General features: G+C 48.0%; 7 protein-coding genes across 7 annotated transcripts; 3 read left to right on the top strand and 4 right to left on the bottom strand.

The window, feature by feature from the left end:
- Positions 1-881: 881 nt before the first annotated feature.
- Positions 882-2,938, bottom strand: F4812DRAFT_451570 (uncharacterized protein; the record flags this gene model as incomplete). Its single annotated transcript, XM_047936231.1, has 2 exons — positions 882-2,738; positions 2,792-2,938. 2 exons carry the CDS (start codon positions 2,936-2,938, stop codon positions 882-884), a joined length of 2,004 nt encoding a protein of 667 aa, XP_047789620.1.
- A 1,644-nt stretch (positions 2,939-4,582) lies between these two features.
- F4812DRAFT_432100 (acetyl-CoA synthetase-like protein) lies at positions 4,583-11,461 on the top strand. The gene is made up of 4 exons (XM_047934486.1): positions 4,583-5,333; positions 5,468-5,490; positions 5,609-10,249; positions 10,301-11,461. The coding sequence occupies exons 1-4, from the start codon at positions 5,274-5,276 to the stop codon at positions 10,998-11,000; spliced, it is 5,424 nt and encodes a 1,807-aa protein (XP_047789619.1). The 5' UTR covers positions 4,583-5,273; the 3' UTR covers positions 11,001-11,461.
- Positions 11,462-11,722: 261 nt separating this feature from the next.
- Positions 11,723-14,375, bottom strand: F4812DRAFT_432098 (catalase-domain-containing protein). Its single transcript, XM_047934485.1, has 3 exons — positions 13,398-14,375; positions 13,172-13,338; positions 11,723-13,032 (listed from the first exon to the last, which is right to left on the bottom strand). The coding sequence occupies exons 1-3, from the start codon at positions 13,762-13,764 to the stop codon at positions 12,073-12,075; spliced, it is 1,494 nt and encodes a 497-aa protein (XP_047789618.1). The 5' UTR covers positions 13,765-14,375; the 3' UTR covers positions 11,723-12,072.
- A 2,285-nt stretch (positions 14,376-16,660) lies between these two features.
- F4812DRAFT_432092 (uncharacterized protein) lies at positions 16,661-17,372 on the top strand. Its single transcript, XM_047934484.1, has one exon. The coding sequence runs from the start codon at positions 16,891-16,893 to the stop codon at positions 17,266-17,268; it is 378 nt and encodes a 125-aa protein (XP_047789617.1). The 5' UTR covers positions 16,661-16,890; the 3' UTR covers positions 17,269-17,372.
- A 176-nt stretch (positions 17,373-17,548) lies between these two features.
- F4812DRAFT_460149 (ADP-ribosylation factor-like protein 1) lies at positions 17,549-18,537 on the bottom strand (the record flags this gene model as incomplete). Its single annotated transcript, XM_047937660.1, has 3 exons — positions 17,549-17,569; positions 17,680-18,087; positions 18,463-18,537. 3 exons carry the CDS (start codon positions 18,535-18,537, stop codon positions 17,549-17,551), a joined length of 504 nt encoding a protein of 167 aa, XP_047789616.1.
- Positions 18,538-19,670: 1,133 nt separating this feature from the next.
- F4812DRAFT_460148 (ribosomal L39 protein-domain-containing protein) lies at positions 19,671-19,953 on the top strand (the record flags this gene model as incomplete). The annotated part of the gene is made up of 2 exons (XM_047937659.1): positions 19,671-19,792; positions 19,905-19,953. 2 exons carry the CDS (start codon positions 19,671-19,673, stop codon positions 19,951-19,953), a joined length of 171 nt encoding a protein of 56 aa, XP_047789615.1.
- Positions 19,954-21,068: 1,115 nt separating this feature from the next.
- F4812DRAFT_460147 (uncharacterized protein) lies at positions 21,069-21,372 on the bottom strand (the record flags this gene model as incomplete). The annotated part of the gene is made up of 2 exons (XM_047937658.1): positions 21,069-21,210; positions 21,266-21,372. The coding sequence occupies 2 exons, from the start codon at positions 21,370-21,372 to the stop codon at positions 21,069-21,071; spliced, it is 249 nt and encodes an 82-aa protein (XP_047789614.1).
- Positions 21,373-21,719: the final 347 nt, after the last annotated feature.

The raw sequence follows: 21,719 nt of genomic DNA, 5'->3' as shown, positions 1-21,719 counted from the left end.
ACTAATAATAACTAACTGGATTAGAGTAAAGTTGCGTTTGTTCGTGCAGTAAGACGGGGCCCGGGGGGCCTACAGCTGGCATCACTTATACACTATAGACTATAGCCCAGGTCTATATTACCCGTTTAAGCCAGCCATTATTCAAGTTGGTAGCTAGGTATTCAATTCATACATGCACTATGTATGTAATGTCTACTCATTGGTCAATAGCAGTCTACACAAGTCATGAGATTAATACGGATATGTGAAGAATCAACATTGTCGTTCGGAAACAGCTGTCTGGACGTCTAAATAATCCACGATTGTTCGCTATAAATCTCTCATCGTTAAGTCCTGATATTATACATTTACATTATATACATAGAAGTAGATGGAACATCTACTTAATCTCCTAGCCCATTTGATATCCATCGAAGTATATAGAGTATGCGTAAGTACTTACGCGCTATATATAGGGAGGGTATTATACGACAGCTGGGAAAGTTACCGTGGCAAGTAAACAGTGTCGCTTATCGAAAGTAGAAGAGAATCGGTTGCTGAGATGTGTAATTTTAGTAACCCTTTATTTTTTTATTGATTTTACCTATATTGATTTATGCTCCAATGTCCGGTCTTGGAAGCGTAATTATACTGCCACTGCATGCACTATATAGGTACACTCACCTCGTCCCGAGACGTGGCAAAAGTAGGACGATAACCTTCTTACAAATCGCCCATCCCAATTCGTCTCCGAAGGTCAAATCCCAGCGCTGTATCGCTGAATGCTTAAAATGCCCCTACATTCAGACTTACCGCAAGTCGAAGACGTTTACCAACATGGACAGCCCATTCGTCGGGTCCGTCTCTGCTTCCGGGACAGCTGTGTCCAATGGTAAACTGTCTCAAAGGGTCACTGGATCGGCGAGTCCGGCCGCGTCAGCAGGGCCACCGAAAAGATCATCGCCCTCGTTACTTTCTCTATTGATCAAGAACTCGACCGAGGTCACCTGAGCTTCCTCTCTGTCCTCGTTATAGGTGTGCTCCACACTCTTTGTGAAACTGGCGTCCACAGACGTTGTGCTATCAACATTAACATCAAATCCCATGTTCACACCTACAGACTCATGCGAGAAGGGAGAGGGAGAGGGGGTTGGCAAATACCCTGCCTCCGTTCCCTCCGGTAAACCACCACCAGGTATGCTGTCGGTGCCGTCCTGTTGATCCGTGTAACGTGGTGTCTGGGTATACACGGTCTCAGGCATTGCGGGTGACAATGGAGGGCTTATCCGCAACTTTTTTGGATTTCCCTGATCAGGCTCGCAAGGAATGCCCAAGTTTTGATCTTCTATCAATACTTCGTCCCTGTCTCGCTTATGCGCTGTACTTTCTATAGGGCTAGAACTCGGTTGCTGGTTGGTGGGAGAAGGCGGTGTTGACTGATTGTGGTTTGCTGTTGTTGGGGGTTCATAAGAATATGGCGGACCCTGGTGTATTGGGAAGCAGTGTTCTACAGGCGAGGGCTGTCTAGAAGGCAGCGCGGTTTTTTGGTCGTCGTCTGGGTTTATATCAGGAGTACTTTGTTGTGGAGCTTCCGGGGCGCTTGGAAACTCCATTGACACTGGTGTAAATGGAGACTCTAATGGCGGCGAAACGTCTCTACGCCCAGCGGTTCGAGCCAATTTCTTTGCTTGGCGCTTTTTGGACATAAGCTCAGGTAGCTGTTCATGAGCACCGGGAATCGGATCATCGTTCTCATCCAGTAATCCAAAATTTCTGCATTGCCTCAAAAACTTTTGCTTGGCGAGGTCCCCTTTGTGTTTCGACATGTTGGCACCGCCTCTCTCTTCGCGCAGCTTCAGACGAGCATCGCTGCTGTTTTCGAGTGCGTAAGCAACCAGCCGGGCGCTTAGGGAAGTCTTATAACTGCTATGATCCCGTCTTTTCCCCCTTGATCTGGCCTCGACGAACTTTGGGTATTCGTCGTGCCACCATAGATCGACTACGGTCCGCATTTCAGAGTATTGTCTTGTCAACTTAAAGAGGTTATCCTCGTGCTTGAAATTCCTCTCATCTGGGCGGACGTCAAGGTGAATGAGGGCGTCGATGAGATCAAAATGCTTCTCGAAGCAATATAGATGCATGTAACCAGCATTGTGGTACGGATCAATCACTTCACCGTCGTCGTTCATCCGCTCATCAAGGATAATACGCGGGAATCCTGTCCTGATGGTATTCTGCGAGTCCTCACAGTCGGCAAATCGACACTTCTGGGATTGGGTTGCTAAGGGGTATCTATCGTTGGACTGAGGCGCGACCCAGCCAATCCATAATGTAAGACCATGGCGGATCTTGTCCTGCACCTCTGGTACCCCAGTCAACCGTGTCGGTGGCGGAAACGTGTCGTCCCTTTTGGGACCGAAGAGATACCTGCGTATTTCGCGTTCCGTATACATTTTACCCCTCTCAAGCTCTCCGCATTCCGTATACTTGAAAAGATGACGGCCATTTTTATCCTTAGGACCCCAACTCTGTGGGGGAGATGGTGGAGACCCGTACCATTCCCGAGGGTTCGGTTTCGGGTCTTTCTTCCTTGTGACTCGAGGTATCTGGCCGCTTCTTAGCGATACTCCATTAGGCCCACTGGCAGGGCGCCTCAAAGGGGGCTCATGGTGAATGAGAACCGGCGATGGTATTCTGCTTCTTCTGAGCGAAAATATGTCCCGTTTTCCGTCTTTTGTTAGGCTTTCGTCATGATCGTCCTCCGCGCTCAATATGGTCACCTCACTGGCTCGCCGGGGATTTGGATACGAACCAAATTGCTGCGGATGTTGGATTTGCCGAGGAGTTTGAAGAGGCTGGAGAGGTTGAAGGGGTTGGAGAGGTGGGAGAGATTGATGAGGGTGGTATTGTTGATAAGGATGAGGGGCTGGTGAAAACTGAGGAGGTTGATATTGTGCATAATTCACAGGATATCCTGGCGAGGTGGCTGTGAAGTCATGGGTGTTGGTAACCGGGCGACTCCCGTTTATAGGATTATACGTACCAGTCTGTTCCTGCTGGAAGGTAGAAACTGTCATATTACCGGAATTGCTTAGAAAGTTCGGGTTTATGTAGTCTTGAGGAGCCGGGTGAATTGGTTCTGGCATGGTAAGAGTCGGTTCATAGTTTTGAACCTGGGAAACGTGAGCTTTTGGCACATTGGTAGATGGACCAGCAGCTGGGAAAGGAGGTTGTTCAACGAAATCTTGTGTCTCAAATAAATCTGTAGTAAATACGGGATCGTCAAAATTCATAGATTGAAAAATACTTGCCGAGTCACCATCGTACGTAGCGGTAAGCTCCCCGTTGGGGTACTGATTCTGGTCGTAATCCATCACCGACAAGGTAAGTGGTCTATCACCTAATAGTGCAAGGCCCGAGTTCAACGTAGCTTATGGACGAGGTAGTCAGCCCTGCTCAACCGCCAGGACAAGAAAGCAACGGAACGAAGTCGATTAAGCGTGGATTCTCGAACCAAAATCAACTGAGATTTGCTAAAAAGCCCAAGAACTCAAGCCGATAAAAACTACGTAATTATATACTAGTCACGAAACAAATCCTTTTGAAAATCGTCGCAATGGCATAAAATTGTTTGATCCTGGCGTTGTTCAAGCACAATAGACAAGTAATCCCTCTTGAAAGACTCGCCTATAACAACCGCATTGTCCATCATAAAGAAGCAATGTGTATACACACAAGGAGAACCAGGAGTCTAAAGGGAATCTACATCAAGGGGACCCCAAATAGATGCATGATTTAATGATCATAGCATATACCTATATTATTGGTCAGCGAAGGTTACATACGAGAAAGTGTGAGCGTTACGTCAAGAAGATTTTCAATAGGTATTCAGTAGAGCTCAATGCATTTTCTCAACAAGCAAATTTCAGAACAGGTCTGTGAATGCGTTGATTTCATCAGGAAGATGGTGTAAAAATATTCGAATGTAAATGTAGACTTACTTGACAACATTATAACATTATGGCAGCTATACAGACCAACAGACCAGCTGATGGCTGGGCCTACGACCTGAGCAACGGCTGGATTCTTGAGGGGGTAAAATATTCGACCTCAAACAAAGGTAAGCGGAATGCTGATCATGTTTTAAAAGAGCTGTTAGTAACTGTAGCCGTTCAAGTCTCCTCCAGAGGTTGATCCAGTGGCGAATGATATCATGTTTCTTTTCCAAAGGAACTCTCAAGTTGAAACAAGAAAGCGGTTCAGGGCTTGAGGCTAATCACTGGACATGATTACGACCAGCTTTCCCATAATAAGGGAATTGAGAAGTAAAATATCCATGCTTGCTATTTTCTTGGTTGTGACTGGAAAATATCCATTGAACCTGGTTGCGAGTCCTGATACACCTAGAAGAGAAGTGGTAGAAAAAGTAGAAAGTTTTTCTAATAAAGAGCGAGAGAGAAAAAAAAAATAACTTTTGTAATTGAAACGCCTAACTCGCGGCTGCCGGGTTTCACCGTATTCCGCTCGCGGAGACAGACGGGCCGGAGCGTCTCGTGACACGGGCACTAGGTACCTAGATAGCCTACCTAATAACGTAGGTACATCAAAGCAAGTAGCCCGCAAGCGCTATAATTGATCAATAAGCGCTGCTAGGGCCGTCCCACTACTTCCCATTTTCGTTTCTTTTAGGCACTGCCGCTACTGGTAGCAGCGGTGGGTTGGGACATCAAACTTCGTATTGCCCTAGTATACGTGCTCTTCGCAACCTTATTGCGACTAATTGCGACCAATTACAATCAATTACCAGCGCAAACTTGAAGATCACTCGTAAAAACAGGTACCTACCTACACTACCTAAGGTACCCGCACCTACCTAAAGGTTTTTAAATTTTAGGTAGATTAGGCACAGCCAGAATACCTATCAGGGTTCTGAACGTTTCTGTTTCTCAGAGTTGAATTATTCTCATGTTCCCATTAAACCTTTTTTAAATGATCCTTTTCTTCGAATACATATCTGCCCAACTTGTAGTCCACGGCTGTTTTTTTATTATTACCATGATACCCTTATTTTATATCTAGCTAAGGTATTATTAGTTGGTACCTAGTTATATCTTGTTGTGATAGGTTAGAAGAGGAAGAGAAATCACCTATTATCACCCTCCCGAAACGATTTGACGTCACGGGCCTCGCTTTTTCTTGAATCGCTTTTTTGAATCGGGTGATCCGGCTGAAGAGACGGTCGTCAACCTTTCTGCGCTCTTCTTTCTTCTTGTACTAGTGGACGAGCAACCGACATGGCGCAATTGAATCCAGACCTGCAGGAGAAGTTGGACGAATTGGAGAAAGAGCTTCAGGTGAGTTGGCTTTCATTTATTTCTCCCCTTGTTCGGCTCGCGATACCCTTACCGCCAGCAGCGGCGGGGTACGAGGCACAACATATACCTAAGTAAAGCCATTGAACGCAAACTAACGACGAGTTCTGGTATAGGAAGGCGATATTACGGAGAAGGGGTAAGGTCTTGTCTTCAATATTATGGTGCATATCGTTAGACCTTCCTCTTAACGTGTCGTCGCATCCAACTTCTATGCTTGGTCTTGGTCATGCTAACACGTCTCGTTTCGCCTGCAGCTTTCAAAAGCGGCGAACCCAGCTACTTTCGCAATATCTCGGCCCCGGCGCATTAACTGAAGCCACTCGAGGCTTACGAATACATACTGTAGACGATGATACCCCTAATACGAGCGAAGGGCATAGAGATGCAGCATATGCCGCTTTAAATACCGCTAGCCCCGACCTCAGTGACGCGTATTCCCCCTCGACTATCAAATCTCCCATCGATTGGCGACCCCAATCATCTGGAATACCCAGCTCGGGTTTCCCCTATGGCGCCGAGCATCCGGCTGGGTTATTACGGCCAGGCGGGCCCCTGGCCGATTCGCGTCCAAGCATGAATCAACGTGATTCGCTATTCCTTATTCCTACTCCTAGCTATTCCCAGACAATGGTATCCGACTCACCTACGCGGTCAGGAACGATGGTTTCGGGGGACTATGCTTTCAAGCCGGAGCACCAAGGAGGATATGGACAACCACAGCCGCAAAACCCGTATGACAGTCGGACCGGCACGATGGTAGACTCCCAGGTGTATTTTTCCGATTTTGCTGGTCAACAGTCATACGACCAAGGTCCCGGCGCCGGCGGTGGTGGTGGCGGCGAATATGGCGGTGGTGTTCACAGATATTCATCTAGTGACGCCTTCTCACCTACCGCCGCTATGGCTCCGCCGATGCTCACTGCAAACGATTTGCCTCCCCCTGAAGCTCTAGAGTATCAGATGCCCCTCGAACCACGAGAATTGCCATTTGCTATCGTTGACCCACACGATGAAAATACGGCCATGTCGAATTTTGACAACATTGCTGCTGTGCTAAGACACAGGGGGCGCACTACTGGAAAGCTCCCAGCATATTGGGTGCTTGATAGTAAGGGGAAGGAGATAGCGTCTATCACCTGGGATAAGCTTGCTTCCCGAGCAGAGAAAGTAGCCCAAGTTATTCGTGACAAGAGTTCCCTATACCGTGGGGATCGTGTTGCGCTTATTTATAGGGACTCGGAGGTCATTGACTTTGCGATCGCCCTGCTGGGCTGTTTTATCGCGGGCGTTGTCGCAGTCCCTATTAACGACTTACAGGATTACCCAAAATTAAATCTCATATTAACTTCCACGCAGGCACATCTAGCCTTAACTACCGACAACAACTTGAAGTCTTTTCAGCGAGACATCACCACGCAGAAACTGAACTGGCCCAAAGGGGTTGAATGGTGGAAGACCAATGAATTTGGAAGTTATCATCCAAAGAAGAAAGATGACGTACCTCCTTTATCCGTCCCTGATCTAGCATACATCGAATTCTCAAGAGCTCCAACAGGAGATCTTCGAGGTGTGGTACTTAGCCACCGTACTATAATGCACCAAATGGCCTGTCTCAGTGCTATAATTCAGACCGTTCCCAGTGGGTCTAGCGACACTTTCAATCGCACCCTTAGGGACAAGAACGGGCGTCTCATAGGGGGTGGCGCCAGCAGCGAGATTCTTTTATCCTACCTCGACCCTCGCCAAGGTATTGGCATGATTCTAGGCGTTCTTCTTAACATATACAGCGGTCATACGACTGTGTGGGTTGAGAACAAAGCGGTAAATTCTCCTGGTCTCTATGCTCATCTCATCACTAAATACAAGGCTACGCTTATGGTTGCGGATTATCCCGGCCTGAGAACTGCTGCTTTCAACTATCAGCAAGACCCTATGACAACGCGAAATTTCAAGAAAGGCATGGAGCCGAACTTTCAACATGTCAAGCTTTGTCTAATCGACACCCTGACGGTGGATAGCGAGTTCCACGAAGTATTAGCAGATCGATGGCTTCGACCTTTACGAAATCCTAGAGCTAGGGAGGTAGTCGCCCCAATGTTATGTTTGCCCGAACATGGAGGCATGGTTATTAGCGTCCGGGATTGGTTAGGTGGTGAAGAACGTATGGGATGCCCGTTAAAATTAGATATTGACGCGGAATCCGGCTCGGAAACCGATAAGGAGGAAGAGAAAGATAAGGAGAAGGAGAAGGAAAAAGAAAAACCGGCACCATCAAACGGCTTTGGAAGTCTCCTTGGAGGCGGCACAACGACTACAAAAGAACACGACGCTAAGAATGACCTCGGCGAAGTTCTGCTGGACAGGGAAGCTCTCAAGACGAACGAAGTCGTTGTCGTAGCTATAGGAGAAGATGCTCGAAAAAAGGCGAATTCTGAGCCAGGCACCGTTCGGGTAGGTGCTTTCGGATACCCCATTCCCGACGCCACTCTCGCTGTTGTTGACCCCGAAACGGGGCTTCTAACTTCTCCGCATTCCATTGGAGAGATCTGGGTGGATTCTCCTTCTCTTTCAGGTGGGTTTTGGGCGTTGCCCAAGCATACAGAACAGATCTTTCATGCTAGACCCTATAAATTCGAGCCAGGAGATCCAACGCCTACAGCAGTAGAACCGGAGTTTCTGAGGACTGGTCTGCTTGGGACTGTAATTGAAGGGAAGATCTTCGTGCTCGGATTATACGAAGACCGCATTCGACAGAAAGTCGAATGGGTTGAGCATGGCCACGAAGTTGCTGAGCATCGGTATTTCTTCGTACAACACATAATTGTCAGCATCCTTCGAAATTTGAATAAGCAAGTATTTGATTGTTCTGCGTTTGACGTCTTTGTCAACGACGAGCATCTACCAATAGTGGTATTGGAGTCGTCGGCAGCTTCAACAGCTCCAGCAACGTCCGGTGGTCCGCCTAGGCAGCTAGACACCGCGTTGCTAGACACGCTCTCAGAAAGATGCATGGAAGTTCTTATGCAGGAACACCACTTAAGGGTTTATTGCGTTATGATCACGGCACCGAACTCCTTACCTCGGGTAACCAAGAACGGCAGGCGAGAGATAGGAAACATGCTTTGCCGGAGGGAATTCGACCTAGGCAATTTACCATGTGTTCATGTCAAATTTGGTGTCGAACATGCTGTGCTAAACCTGCCCATTGGAGTCGACCCAATGGGTGGTATTTGGTCACCCACAGCATCAGACGCTCGAGGAGATTTCCTTGGACCTGCTGATAAGCAGTATTCGGGAATCGACAGACGCGAAGTTGTCATTGATGATCGCACGTCTACGCCGTTGAACAACTTCCTAAGCATCACAGATCTCATCCAATGGCGAGTAGCGCGGCAGCCAGAAGAGCTCTCCTATTGCACCATTGACGGGAGGGGAAAGGAAGGAAAAGGCATCACTTGGAGGAAGTTTGATACTAAGATTGCTGCTGTGGCGCTGTATCTCCGTAACAAGGTAAATATACGGCCCCGCGACCATGTCATGCTCATGTATACGCATTCTGAAGATTACGTCTTCGCCGTCCATGCTTGCATTAACCTCGGTGCTGTCATCATACCAACTGCGCCGATGGACGAACGTCGATTGAACGAAGACGTGCCGGCTTTCCTTCATCTCATTAATGACTATAACGTTAAAGCTGTTCTTGTTAATAATGAGGTAGATCACCTCCTCAAATCGAAGGGTGTCTCCCAGCACATCAAACAGTCCGCCCAGTTCCTCAAAATCAACGTTCCGAACGTGTTTAATACCTCAAAGCCGCCAAAACAGAACAGCGGGCTGCGTGACCTTGGTATCACCGTCGATCCCGCCTGGATTCAACCTGGATATCCGGTTATAATATGGGCATACTGGACGCCAGATCAGCGGAGAATTTCGGTGCAGCTTGGCCATGACACTATTTTAGGGATGTGCAAGGTTCAAAAGGAAACTTGCCAGATGACGAGTTCCAGACCGGTACTCGGCTGCGTCAGAAGCACCACAGGCTTAGGATTTATCCATTCATGTTTAATGGGTATCTATATAGGCACGCCCACTTACCTGCTTTCTCCTGTCGAGTTTGCGCAAAATCCCATCTCACTCTTTTTGACGCTGAGCCGTTATAAGATAAAAGACACGTACGCAACGCCTCAGATGCTCGACCACGCCATGAATACAATGCCCGGCAAGGGGTTCGCCATGCACGAACTGAAGAACATGATGATCACGGCTGAAGGAAGGCCCCGCGTTGATATATTCCAAAAGGTCAGACTCCATTTTGCGGCGACTGGCCTCGATAGGACGTCTATAAACACGGTATATTCGCACGTGCTCAATCCGATGATTGCGTCGCGGTCGTATATGTGCATCGAGCCTATCGAGCTTTGGCTTGACCAGCGAGCACTTCGCAGAGGCTTAATCGTCCCTGTAGATCCCGAATCAGATCCCAAGGCCCTATTAGTCCAAGATTCCGGTATGGTACCTGTTTCAACCCAAATAGCTATCGTCAATCCAGAGAGCCGGCTCCTCTGTACGGATGGGGAGTATGGAGAGATCTGGGTCGATTCAGAAGCGTGCGTCAAGGCGTTTTATGGGTCCAGAGACCCCTTTGACGCCGAGCGCTTCGATGGACGTACGATCGACGGCGATCCCAACATCAGTTATGTCCGGACTGGAGATCTTGGCTTTCTTCATAACGTCAGTCGGCCTATTGGACCGGGTGGAGCTCAAGTGGATATGCAAGTTCTTTTCGTACTAGGTAACATCGGCGAGACCTTCGAGATTAACGGTTTGAGCCATTTCCCTATGGATATAGAGGCCTCGGTCGAGAAATCTCATCGAAACATTGTTCCCGGTGGCTGGTAAGTTCAACTGTGCCAAAGTGTTCGCCCAGAGCTAACATCGATATCCAGCGCTGTCTTCCAAGCAGGTGGTCTCGTAGTCGTCCTTGTGGAAGTATCACGCAAGGCTTATCTCGCGTCTATTGTCCCCGTCATCGTAAATGCTATTCTGAACGATCACCAGATCGTAGTTGATATAGTTGCCTTCGTTAACAAAGGCGATTTCCCCCGTAGCCGACTCGGCGAGAAGCAGCGTGGAAAGATCTTGGCCAGCTGGGTCACTCGGAAGATGCGCACGGTCGCGCAATTCGCAATCCGCGACCCGGACTCCATTAGCGTGGAGGGCGGCGACGGAACGGGAGAGAACCACCGCGTCAGTGTGGGTAGCATTCGGAGCAACAACGCTCCCGGCGCCAACTCGTCGCTGAGAAATATGGAACACGCCCCGCAGATATTGGAACAGGAAGAGCTGGACCACCAGATGAACAAAATGTCGGCCTTACCCCAACCCATAGACCTCTCCGCTAGCAACGAGAGAATTGCCGATATGGACCGCTTCAGCTCGTCGAGGCAGCAGTACCACCACCAGCAGCAGCTACCCCCGCAGATCCGTCTGCCGGGTCTTGACAGCCGCGACGGTTCGAACGGAGGCGTGGGCATGGACATGTGGGATCGCAGGCAAAGCAGCGCGGGGCAGGAGGATGAGTGGCAGCACGACGCCCTGATGCACATGAACCTCGCCAATCAGATGCAGCAGCAGCGGCACGATTAGGGGTCGGCCGCTTCGAAGCGGAGGCATTTATACAGAGAGATGAGGCGCGGCAGTCGCGTATGAACCGTACCTAGTCTGGATTCTTCTTTTTTAAAGCTATCTTAAAATGGGCCAGTGGATAGCTAATACGATTCGGATTCGGCCTTGGAGTTAGCCGGTTCTGTCCTTTTTGCACAACTCGACTCTCGGTAAACGAGGGTCTGGATAAAACACAGGTGCCTTATCTAGTCTTTTCTTCTTTTATTTAAAGTCTGATGGCTTCGAATAGCGTTGGGATTGGGGCATGCATGGCCATCCTTTTCTTTTTTTTTCTTATATGATATGAAAGATATCACGAATTGGAGATGTCGAGATGAATTAAATTTACATTAAGACGGTAATCAAAGACTGGTTCATGCGTTTTGCTTTTTTTTATAAAAAAAAATAATAAACAAAAAAAAATGCTCTTGGTAGCTAACTAACCAAGTTCGTGATACTGATGCTGATGTTGATGCTGATGATGGTGGTATGTTGGTCCTGAGTTTACTACCTATTTTAATAGTTATCGAAACCGTAAAGAAACGAGGAGGCGATCGATCACCTTTCTCCAAAGGCCAGTACTAATTAACCATCCTCCAAGGACTCCTCTTAATCCCCGTTAACAGCTTTGATGGTTTCGGATATGGCTACTAAGGATATTTATTTCATGTAACTAGCACAAGATACCTAGGTATAAACACCATGTATGGAGATCCTTACTAACTATAGCAGTAGGTGTTGCTGTTTAGGTATGTACCTCAGTAGTCGTCGAACGTAGACATCATCATCACATACAATACAGCCAACGTATCACCACTCTACGAAAAGAAATCACATAATAAGTACCCAATAAGTAAGTCAACCTTTTAAATTACCGTGGCTGAATATCTGTAGGCAGCACTAGGTGGAGGGGAAGTCTCTGTCTCTGTCTTTGTCTTTTTTATTTTTTACGTTTCTCATGTAGTAGAACATTTCATCATTCTTTACCACATTACCTAGATCTTCATCATCATCATCACCATACCCTCTCCTCGTCCCACACTCACATTCCCATTCATAGCTTAACATTCTTCTCGGTCGCAGATTTAATGGCAGAGCCGAGCTCGGGGTTGACCTTGGTGAACATGTCGTAGGTGCGCTGCCGGGTGTCCTTGTGGGCGTCCTTGAGGTGGACGGCGACGTTGTTGACGAAGTTCTCCTGCTGGCCCGGGGTCCGGCCGAGGACCTTCCAGAGGCCGTGGGCCTGCTCGTAGTCGTGGGGCTGGATCTCGTCGAAGAGGTCGCTGACGGCGGCTCCGGCCCACTTCTCGTGGGGGTTCGTAGGCTTGACGGACTGGAATGTTAAGGCGCGGTAGCTGCTGGGGTAGTTGGGGTTGGCGCCGTAGTTGCCGTTCACGGACATGGCACCGTCACGCTGGAAGGGGTTGAAAGCGTGAAGTGGTGCGTTTACGGGAATTTGTTGGTAGTTGACGCCAAGTCTGTGCCGGTGGGTATCGGGGTAGGAGAATAGACGGGATTGAAGCACGGGGTCTGCCGATGGCTCGACACCAGGGACGAGATGCGACGGGGAGAAAGCAACCTGCTCAATCTCGGCGAAGTAGTTCTCTACGTTCTTGTTGAGAGTTAACTTGCCGAACCGTCGGAGAGGTACCTCAGCCTGTGGCCAGACCTTGGTCAAGTCAAAGATGTTCCACTTGAACTTCTCGGCTTGTTCTGGGGTCAAGACTTGTACGTAGACGGTCCAGCTTGGGTACTCGCCCTTTTGGATAGCCTCGAATAGATCCTGGGTGGCGAAGTCGGGATTGTCAGAAGCCAGCTTGCCAGCCTCTGCGTTGGTAAGGGTCTTGCTTCCTTGGTCTGTCTTTAGGTGTACCTGGACGTAGACAAAGGAGCCGTCGGGCTTAGTCCATTTGTGGGTGTGGCCAGAGTAACCGTTCATAAACCGGTATGAATAAGGGGTTCCACGGTCGGAGAAGAGGTGCATAACTTGGTGGATGGCCTCTTGATGTGTGGACTAAGATATATGACATTAGCACTTGTTTTTCTTATAAGATATATCTATAGAGAGAGAGAGATTCCACAGCCTCGGAAGCCAGCTTGTGGCTCAAGGAGAGAGAGAACGGAGGCTGCGAACCAATTGAATATACACTTACCAAGTAGTCCCAGAACATGGTAGCATCCTTCAGGTTGGTCTGAGGGTTGCGCTTCTGAGTGTGGATGAAGAGAGGGAAGTTGGTGGGATCTCGGAGGAAGAAAATGGGTGTGTTGTTGTATACCCAATCCCAGTTACCCTCCTGCGTGTAGAACTTGATAGCGAATCCTATAGTCCCGGTTAACAATCGAGTATTAACAGGTATTCTATGCCAACAAGCGCCATACCTCGGGGATCTCTAGCGCTGTCGGCTGACCCCTTTTCACCACCGACGGTAGAGAATCTAACGACGGCCGGCGTCTTTTTTCCAACACCAGTCAGCATATCAATAGAGCTGATATCGCTGATGTCGTCGGTAACCTCGAATTCACCGTAGGCACCAGCGCCCTTGGCATGAACGACACGCTCGGGGATACGCTCGCGGTCAAAGTGGGCGAGGAGGTCAATCAAGTGGAAGTCTTGGAGCAGGAGAGGGCCATGAGTGCCGACTCGCTGCCACTTAGACGGATGCTCGACAGGAAAGCCATTGGAGGTGGTATACACCGGCTTCTCGCTGTACCTAAAGGTAGAAGCGGGCTTCTCGTTGGCGACCATGTTTACGATTTCAAGGAGTAAGATTGGTGTTACTAGGTAGACGAAAGAAGCCCAGGCAAGGGGTACAGATGGATAGCTAAGCTTGTGCAAACCGGAGAGAACGGAAGACAAGTAAATCAAGCTTGAGAAAAGGGGGAACGAACAGATATAAATACCAAACCTACTTAATATTGCTTGTACTACCTGGCTTTGTTAAGAAGAGACATCGGAAGGTACATGAATGATTAGAAAAAAGGGTTTCAACTGCATTCATGAAACCCCCCTCCTCCTCATCTTTCTCTCTCCTCTCTCTACTCGTCTCCTCGCATATTCACTCGCATATCCACACGCTTACATAGTACATTCTTCGTAGCAACGCGCTACTCCAAGTCTTGATCTGACCACTTACATACGAGCTACCCGGGCTCTGTACGCCATGCATGACTGTCGTGCTTTGCTCTAGTTAGGTTAGGTTATGTACGGGTTGAATATGGGATTTGATGAGGTAGACTCGCCCAGGATCTGATGGGGGTGGAGAAAAGATGAGAGGTCGAACAAAAAAAAGTAACCCCAAGTGGACGGGAGATGGGGGGGAAATGGGTCTAGAAGTGGGTTCAAGGTCTGTATCTGGTAAACGCAACTTACGCAAACTACCCGAACTATGGAAAGTGGGGTAAAAGCTGCTAAGACGGGGTTTATTGGGCTGACTGGGACGGTATTAGCCAATCAAATAGTTTCTAATTGCGAGCTTTTTAGTTGATCTTTTTAAGTTGCCCCGCGATTTACCGGCATCTCTCCGATGGCTTTTACAGATACTTAGTACTAGCTAACTTATTTGACTTAAACATGCAGGTGGTTACATACATAGTACAGAACTTCAAAATCATCCTCGTCGTTTTATCGTATATCTTCTCCAATGATGCAATTTCTTTTATCAAGTTTCAATTCGGCAAGTAAATCGTGGGCGTACTTATGTAAGACTTCTTGACGAGCAATCCGGTCTTCTTCGGCCTTCGCAGTTTTCACGGCTTCTCTTAATCTCTCCAGACTTTCACACAGCTTGACTTTACATAAGTCGGTACTATCGCCCAAGGTACGCGACGCGTATCAGAATGACTGCCTGCGGTCGCGCCCCCAAGCTTCCAGAACGGAGAAACTTAAAGCGCCACTATCTCGCCCTGCGGAACAGCACAAAGACCTTGGAAATTTGCATGTCAGATGGTCTTTTACCTATTACTAACCACAGTCTTCTGATTCAACGAAAGCAAAACCCCCCCAGTTTCCTTACCAATCCACTTTCCCTTAAGGATCAAAGAACGGAACCCTGGTGGTAATTATATACTTACCTTACATTAGGTACATGCGTATCTGGGTTCCCCGGGCTTATACCAGATTCCCACTGGAAAAACGACTCGATGTAGGATCCTAAGCGTATTCGGAATCGCCCTGGTGCATTTTACCGGCAGATGACAGTTGAGCTATCGATCGGTATTCGCCTTTGGTCGAACCATTGAGCCTATTCCCAGCAAACCCCTCTGCTCCTCCACCGCCCTCCATCGCATCCACGCACTAACGAAGTAGGTGCCGCATGGTTATATTCGGCAATCCAACTCGAGCTCGTCTTTAGCAGTTCGTACAACTCCCTAGGTATCTTAGGTAGGTATCTCGCTTACTACAGCCGTCATTTTTTTTTTTTGCCCTTCAGGAAAGCTTTACACTTCAGGAGCACATCGACAATGTTGCGGGCAGCAACTCAAACGCGCTCATCTTTCTAACACCGCAATTCTCCTTCACCTGGATCATAACATAATGCATGACATCATACGGCATATACCTTCCATTCCTGTCTAACGCAATAATGCCAATGGTGCTTTTCCAGAAATACAAAGCCTTCTTTTTTCCATACCTATCAAACGAGGTCTCTCATTTCGTACCGTATAAGTATTACTTACTAGTCCCCGGCTATCCCGGGCTTTCAAGTTACACCACAAAAAATGAGGCATGACACTAGGAAAAAAAAATCCTTAACTCCGATTACACAAGGATTTAATATCCGACTTTATATATAAATCCTTTGAGAGCTGATCTTGGAATCTCATCTCGCGCTATTAATATGTAGGCCTGCGTACTAACATAGGCTAGGTTAGCCCCATAGTAAGATCGGAACCCCGCGTGGTCTCGTGGCGGCGTGGTCAGCCAAGTATCCTAAAGTGGGGCCGAGAAAGTGCGGCAGCTGGACAGCTCCTTTTGGCTTTTGGAGGTAAAATACAAAATACCAGGTATATATACCTCCCAAATATATACCTACCTAAGGTACTGACGTAGATACCTACCTACACTAAAAGCGTCGTTACGGCTAGCTACTCCCGGTAGCATCTATGCAACCCGTACATAAGTCACATATCTCCTACATATATGATTTACATGGTCACATAACTTATGTATAAGTTATCCATATACGTACATAATGTTCCACACCAGTCCACGCTGTGAATGACTGTCAGTAATTGAAATTAAACATACCTAAACTATCGTATTACTCCCATTGAAAAAGTCTATAGTCCATACTTCCTCCAAAAAAAGAGGGTTACTTACTTTAAATACTTAGATATATGCACGTGACCCAGATGGCGGACGACACGGCCGAGCTGGAACTCCCATTCGACAGAAGGGAGACATACACAGTAGATATACCTCCTATATATATAAGGTATATATATACCCCTGAGAACACAAGTACCTAGTGATTTATCCCCTGAAAATCGAGCCACGAACTACCTACTATCACAGGTCCTCCCTCAGGTGCCAACGAAGACACACACGCTGGAGTAGATGACTAAGAATACCTAACCTAGGTACCTACCAAAAATTCCGAGATCTACTCACTCCACCGTGTGTCTCCGTGCGCGGCACTTGAGGGCATACCTAGTAGAAACACGATCCGACATGACGATGATAGCTGATAGATGATAGTTGATAATTCATGGTTGATAGTTGATAGCAGCAACATAAAAAACGACTTGGGTCATTCATTTCCTTCGTGCTACTGCTACTACGCGCATCTATAGTTATTAAGAATAATATCTAACGTAACGTAAAGACTGGATAGAGAGCCGACCACCTCCTCCCCAACCTTAGTATTATATTATGTCGATCCGGGTTGTCGGATCAAGAGATCCCCCCCACCTGTCCTTGTTTCTCTCTGTCCGTCTGGTCTGTGTGTCTGTTCTTCTATCTTCCGCAGCAGAGAGAGAGACAATAATTAAAAAGGAGCTTGGGGGAGCTTCATCGCATATATACCTACGTATATATATAGCCCGGTATACTTCCCAGACCAGGCCAGGACCAGAGCCACCCTCCCCCCCGTTATCAATAATACGTGCCTGGATCGATGCATACGTGTCTCGAGATACTTCATCGAACTTGATATTCATCCTTCATGTCTCTTTCCCGCTACCACTTCCTCTTCTCATCCTCTTCTCTTCTCTTGGTCTCTTCCCCTTTCTTCCATTCGTCAAAAAATGAAAAAAAAAAAAAAATCCTGTAGAAAAAGAAAACGCCTTATGCTCCCCAATTATAGCGGCCGTAGCACCTTTGTTGGGGCCCTATTAGACTAACGCGCGCGAAGAGGCCGTCTACCCAAGACCGTTAAGGATGCGGCATCAATATAATGTGTGTATGTGTGTTTTTTTGTTTCGAGATGCTGAGAAGAAGGGGACCCCGACCCCCTTCCAGTTGGTGATGCCTATGAGTTTGATACGGATGATGTTGTACAGGGGAATATCTTGTGATAACGGAGAACCGTTTAGTCCTGTGACACGGTTTGCTATGTAACGTGTTAGGTTCTGTTACTTGCTGAAATTCACCCGGATAGAGGGGAATAGCGAGGCCGTAGTGTTGGCCATCACCCCAGGTAGGAATCAGAACATCACTTACCACCAGCCAATCCATGCCTTCATTGACACCGCTCCCATCGACGGCCGAGCACGCAACGATGCTCCAGTTGCGATCCCGCAGCTCGCCGAGGCGGAGGGCCTCGGAGATCTCCCCCGCACCCTTGGCGCCGGGCTGGTCCTGCTTGTTGGCGAAGACGAGGAGGGCGGCGTCCCGGAGTTCGTCCTCGTTGAGCATGGCGGCGAGCTCCTCGGCGGCGGTCTGTAGGCGCTCGATGTCCGTGCTGTCGACGACGAAGATCACCGCCGCCGTGTTCGCGTAGTAGCACCGCCAGTACGGCCGGATCGACGTCTGCCCGCCCAGGTCCCACACGTTGAAGTTCAGGTTCTTGTACGTTACCGATTCCACGTTGAACCCGATCGTCGGGATCGTCGTTACCACTTCGCCTATCTATTTATTATATAAGGGGTTAGTCGTTGTTCGTCGCCGTCGTCGTTGGTACTTTATTATTAATCATCCTATCATCCCTCATCCCCCATCCCCATCCTTCATCCCACATTCCACAGGGCAAGTTCGCGTGAAGGTACGAGACGCGCGAGTAAGGGGAACAGGGAGGAAATGGGTAGAATCGTTCGGAATAGTTAGACGAACCTTCAATCTGTATAATAACGTCGTCTTTCCCGCGTTATCCTGTGCGCGAATGTGGTGGATTAGCCGGTGCTGCTCTCTCCGGATAGGTATAATAGAGAAGCTTTCGAATCGAGCTTCGAACAAAGGGGGGAACAGGGGGTGGAGGGGGGAGTGCTTTTGTTGTCAAGCTCGTACAAGACCTAGGATAAGGATTCTTATCTCCTTCTTCGCCCAGAGCAAACTGGACAGCCACGATACACTCTGACCCATCTTGTGTACGTATGTTTACGTAGTATGTAGTATGTATTTTATCCCACGCGAGGGGAAAAAAAGCTTATAAATAAATATGAATAAATAAAACCGCGCTCTTCCTTTTTTTTCCGGGGAGGGGATAAAAACAACCTATGGTCCACGCGATCGTAACGGTTACGGCCGGGTACTGGTACTGTTTCTTCGTCTTCTAACGGGCCGTCCAAAAACTAGGTAGTTCGTAAGTAGATATGTAATGATCGGGGATTTAAAATAACGTGTAATCCGTAAGGCGGGAAAATAATCGCGGGAAAGGTCTAGATCTGCATTCAATTTTCGTCAGGGAGAAAGAAGAGTATTTCATAAACGCGTTAGTTTAGTAATTAAGAAAAGAAAAAGAAAAAAAAGACACTTGTAAGTTATTTGTCAGAATAACTACAGAAAATAGGGAGCTTGGTTTTTTTTTTTTTCTGGGGCGTGTCGAAAGCTTTCAGGTTCGCTTTGAAATCTTGCGCAGGGCCAAACCTCAGATTAATCTCAGATTGGCTTTATTTAAAATAGCAAGGGTCCCTTCTTCGCAAAAGGTTAAAAGTTAGCAAGGTTTAGGGGAGGCCGCCAAAAACAATGTTCTTTTCCTTCCATGCCAAGGGACAGAAGCAGCTGGCAGTGAAGAACTCCCAGACCTAAGTACTTAGGTAGAGAATCATTAGTCATACAATTAAACCTTAGCTTCCGAGGTTATCTTATCGAAATCAAAAGTCGGATCCATTTGTCACATGACCTGTTATCAGTACGAAGTAACTTACTTTTCCGCACACAAATCGTTATTGGGGCTGCAAAACCCTCGCATCACCCAAAAATTCTAGCCCGCTTTGCGATTTGACTACAACTCCACACCCTCCTTCAACCAAGACAATCACGAAACAATCTCGACATTCTTGATCAGCACAAGCAGTCAAAATGCCGGTATGTATTTCCTGGTTCTATCAATGATAACATGTCCATCCTGCCAAAGTATTTCACGTGTCATCCATATTTCCGCTATCACGTCTCGATCTTGGGAGGCGAATGCAATGGCTGTTGGAAATACTTAGCTGGGGGGGACAGTGTCAACTTTTTTTTTTTTTAAAAAAAAAAAGAATCGCACATCGCTAATGAATATCTCGCAATCACAGAGCCACAAGACTTTCCGAACGAAGCAGAAGCTCGCCAAGGCGCTGAGGCAGAACAGACCTATTCCCCAATGGATTCGCCTCCGCAACGGTAACACCATCCGGTACGAACCTCCCACCTGACGCAAATCTTGCCAACGACATCTTGATCCCCGAGGCGGATGAGTCAAGGAAGATAGAAAAAGATATATATAGAAGAGGCTAACAATCCCGCAGATACAACGCCAAGAGAAGGCACTGGCGCAAGACCCGTCTCGGCATCTAGATGCCTTTCCAGACCCCCACGTACACCGGGCTACATCTGTTTCTGTTTCTTTGGGAGGAATCTACCTACCGAATGCGACATGTTATCATGGCGGAATTGAGCGGTTAGGCAGTCTTCAGGGAGCAGGTCTCGCGGCCGAGGTATAAAAATATAGACTGCCTCGGTTTTGGTGGGATTTCTTTTTTTCGCCTTCCCAGGGCAAAAACAAATAATTTGTATCCCGCGTCGAAATGGGGAGCGAAGAGAAAAATAAGAAAAGCATGATAGGTGCGGGCGATTCTCGGTTTTCTTCAGGGCTCATCAAATTCCAGATTTTCATGGTACTGGTCATAGGGAATGAAATAACGCGTTTGCGAACAAAGTAATTACGATGCCTCCTGATGGAAATGCCTTGAACGGGTCTCTATACTTTCATGTGATTGACACCTAATCTCTTGCTTCATCAACTCAACATTACATTAGGCTTCTATAAACGGAACATGGGGTTTCTAGCTAAGCCAAGCAGGTCAATCCATGCCCGCTTGGGCTCTGTTCTTGATTACAGGTCCAACATACACCCTTTTTTTCATGCATTTCATTCAATCTACCTTCATCACTTTCTTCCTACGTCATTCAACCAAAGACGCTCCAATATGCCATACTCTCTACCCAGGCCATCTGAGGAGCTGGACGTGCCAGTTATCGTAGCCTACTAGTCATCAGCTAACCGTAAAGATTCACAGGAGTGCCGTGCCAGTTAGTAAAAGACGGGCTTACCTATACCGGCGTATCCATTCACCCAGAAAGACCCTGGTTCCGGAAGACGTGAGTTTGTCGTGATTACTATCATCCGGAGCTGCAGTAGGCCGTCGTCCTCTGTAAGCCAAATCCGAGCCAGGCTTATTACCTAGGTAGGTAGGTATATATAGAATCGAAAAACGGAGACACCGGACTGGCCTTGTCTTCGGGGAGGGGAGGGGAAGTAAGGCCACGATGCGAGGACGTCGAAGCCGGTGTATTGTCTGGTGCTCCGACCTTTCTTTCCACGGCCATATATATATATATATATGTGTGTGTGTGTGTGTTCCTATTCCGAAAAGAAAAAGAAAAAAAGTCCTCCCCTCTTCCTCTCCCCCCTACCCTACATCACAACCCCCCACCACCTTCCGCACCCCTTCCCAACACCCCATAATCCCTCCGTCCCAACCGCCGTCCTCCTCGCCGGGGCCGACGGTGGCGGGGACGCAGACGCGCATGCCCGGCGTGCACGTGGCGGCCCTACCGACGCACGATATACCCTATAAGCCCGCCGATCGCCGCGTTGAGGAAATACTCCCCCAGCTCCCCGACCTCGGGCGCGTGCCACCACCAGCTGGCGCCCAGGGCGGCGAAGCCCGCTAGGATGGTGATGAAAGCGGCGGGGAGGACGTAGCGGTCCATGGGTTGTTTTCTTTTCTTTTCTTTTTCCTTCTTTTTTTTTCGTCCCCTTTATGATGATGGGATGGGGATGACAGGTATGTAATGTATTTTGAAAAGTTGGTTTGGTTTGCTCTGGTTGGGTCGGCGATGATACTGTTGTTGTTATAACCTGTAACCTGTAGTTGACGGTGGTATGAAAAGAGGGTTGCTTGGTTAGTTCGTTACTCGGTTCGCCAATGTAGTCGGCGTCGGATAGGTAATGCAGGTCAGTAGGTATTTTAGGGAGCCTGTATGGCGTCTAAGCATTGTCGTTACAGCAGCACCAGTACTCTGGCACTGTTACCAAGGCAGAAACCGTATTATATCGA

This window comes from Daldinia caldariorum, assembly GCF_022478825.1.
Source record: "Daldinia caldariorum strain CBS 122874 unplaced genomic scaffold F4812scaffold_10, whole genome shotgun sequence".
Lineage (NCBI taxonomy): Eukaryota > Fungi > Ascomycota > Sordariomycetes > Xylariales > Hypoxylaceae > Daldinia > Daldinia caldariorum.
The sequence above is the reverse complement of the archived record's forward strand: the minus strand, read 5'-3'. Positions and strand labels throughout refer to the sequence as shown.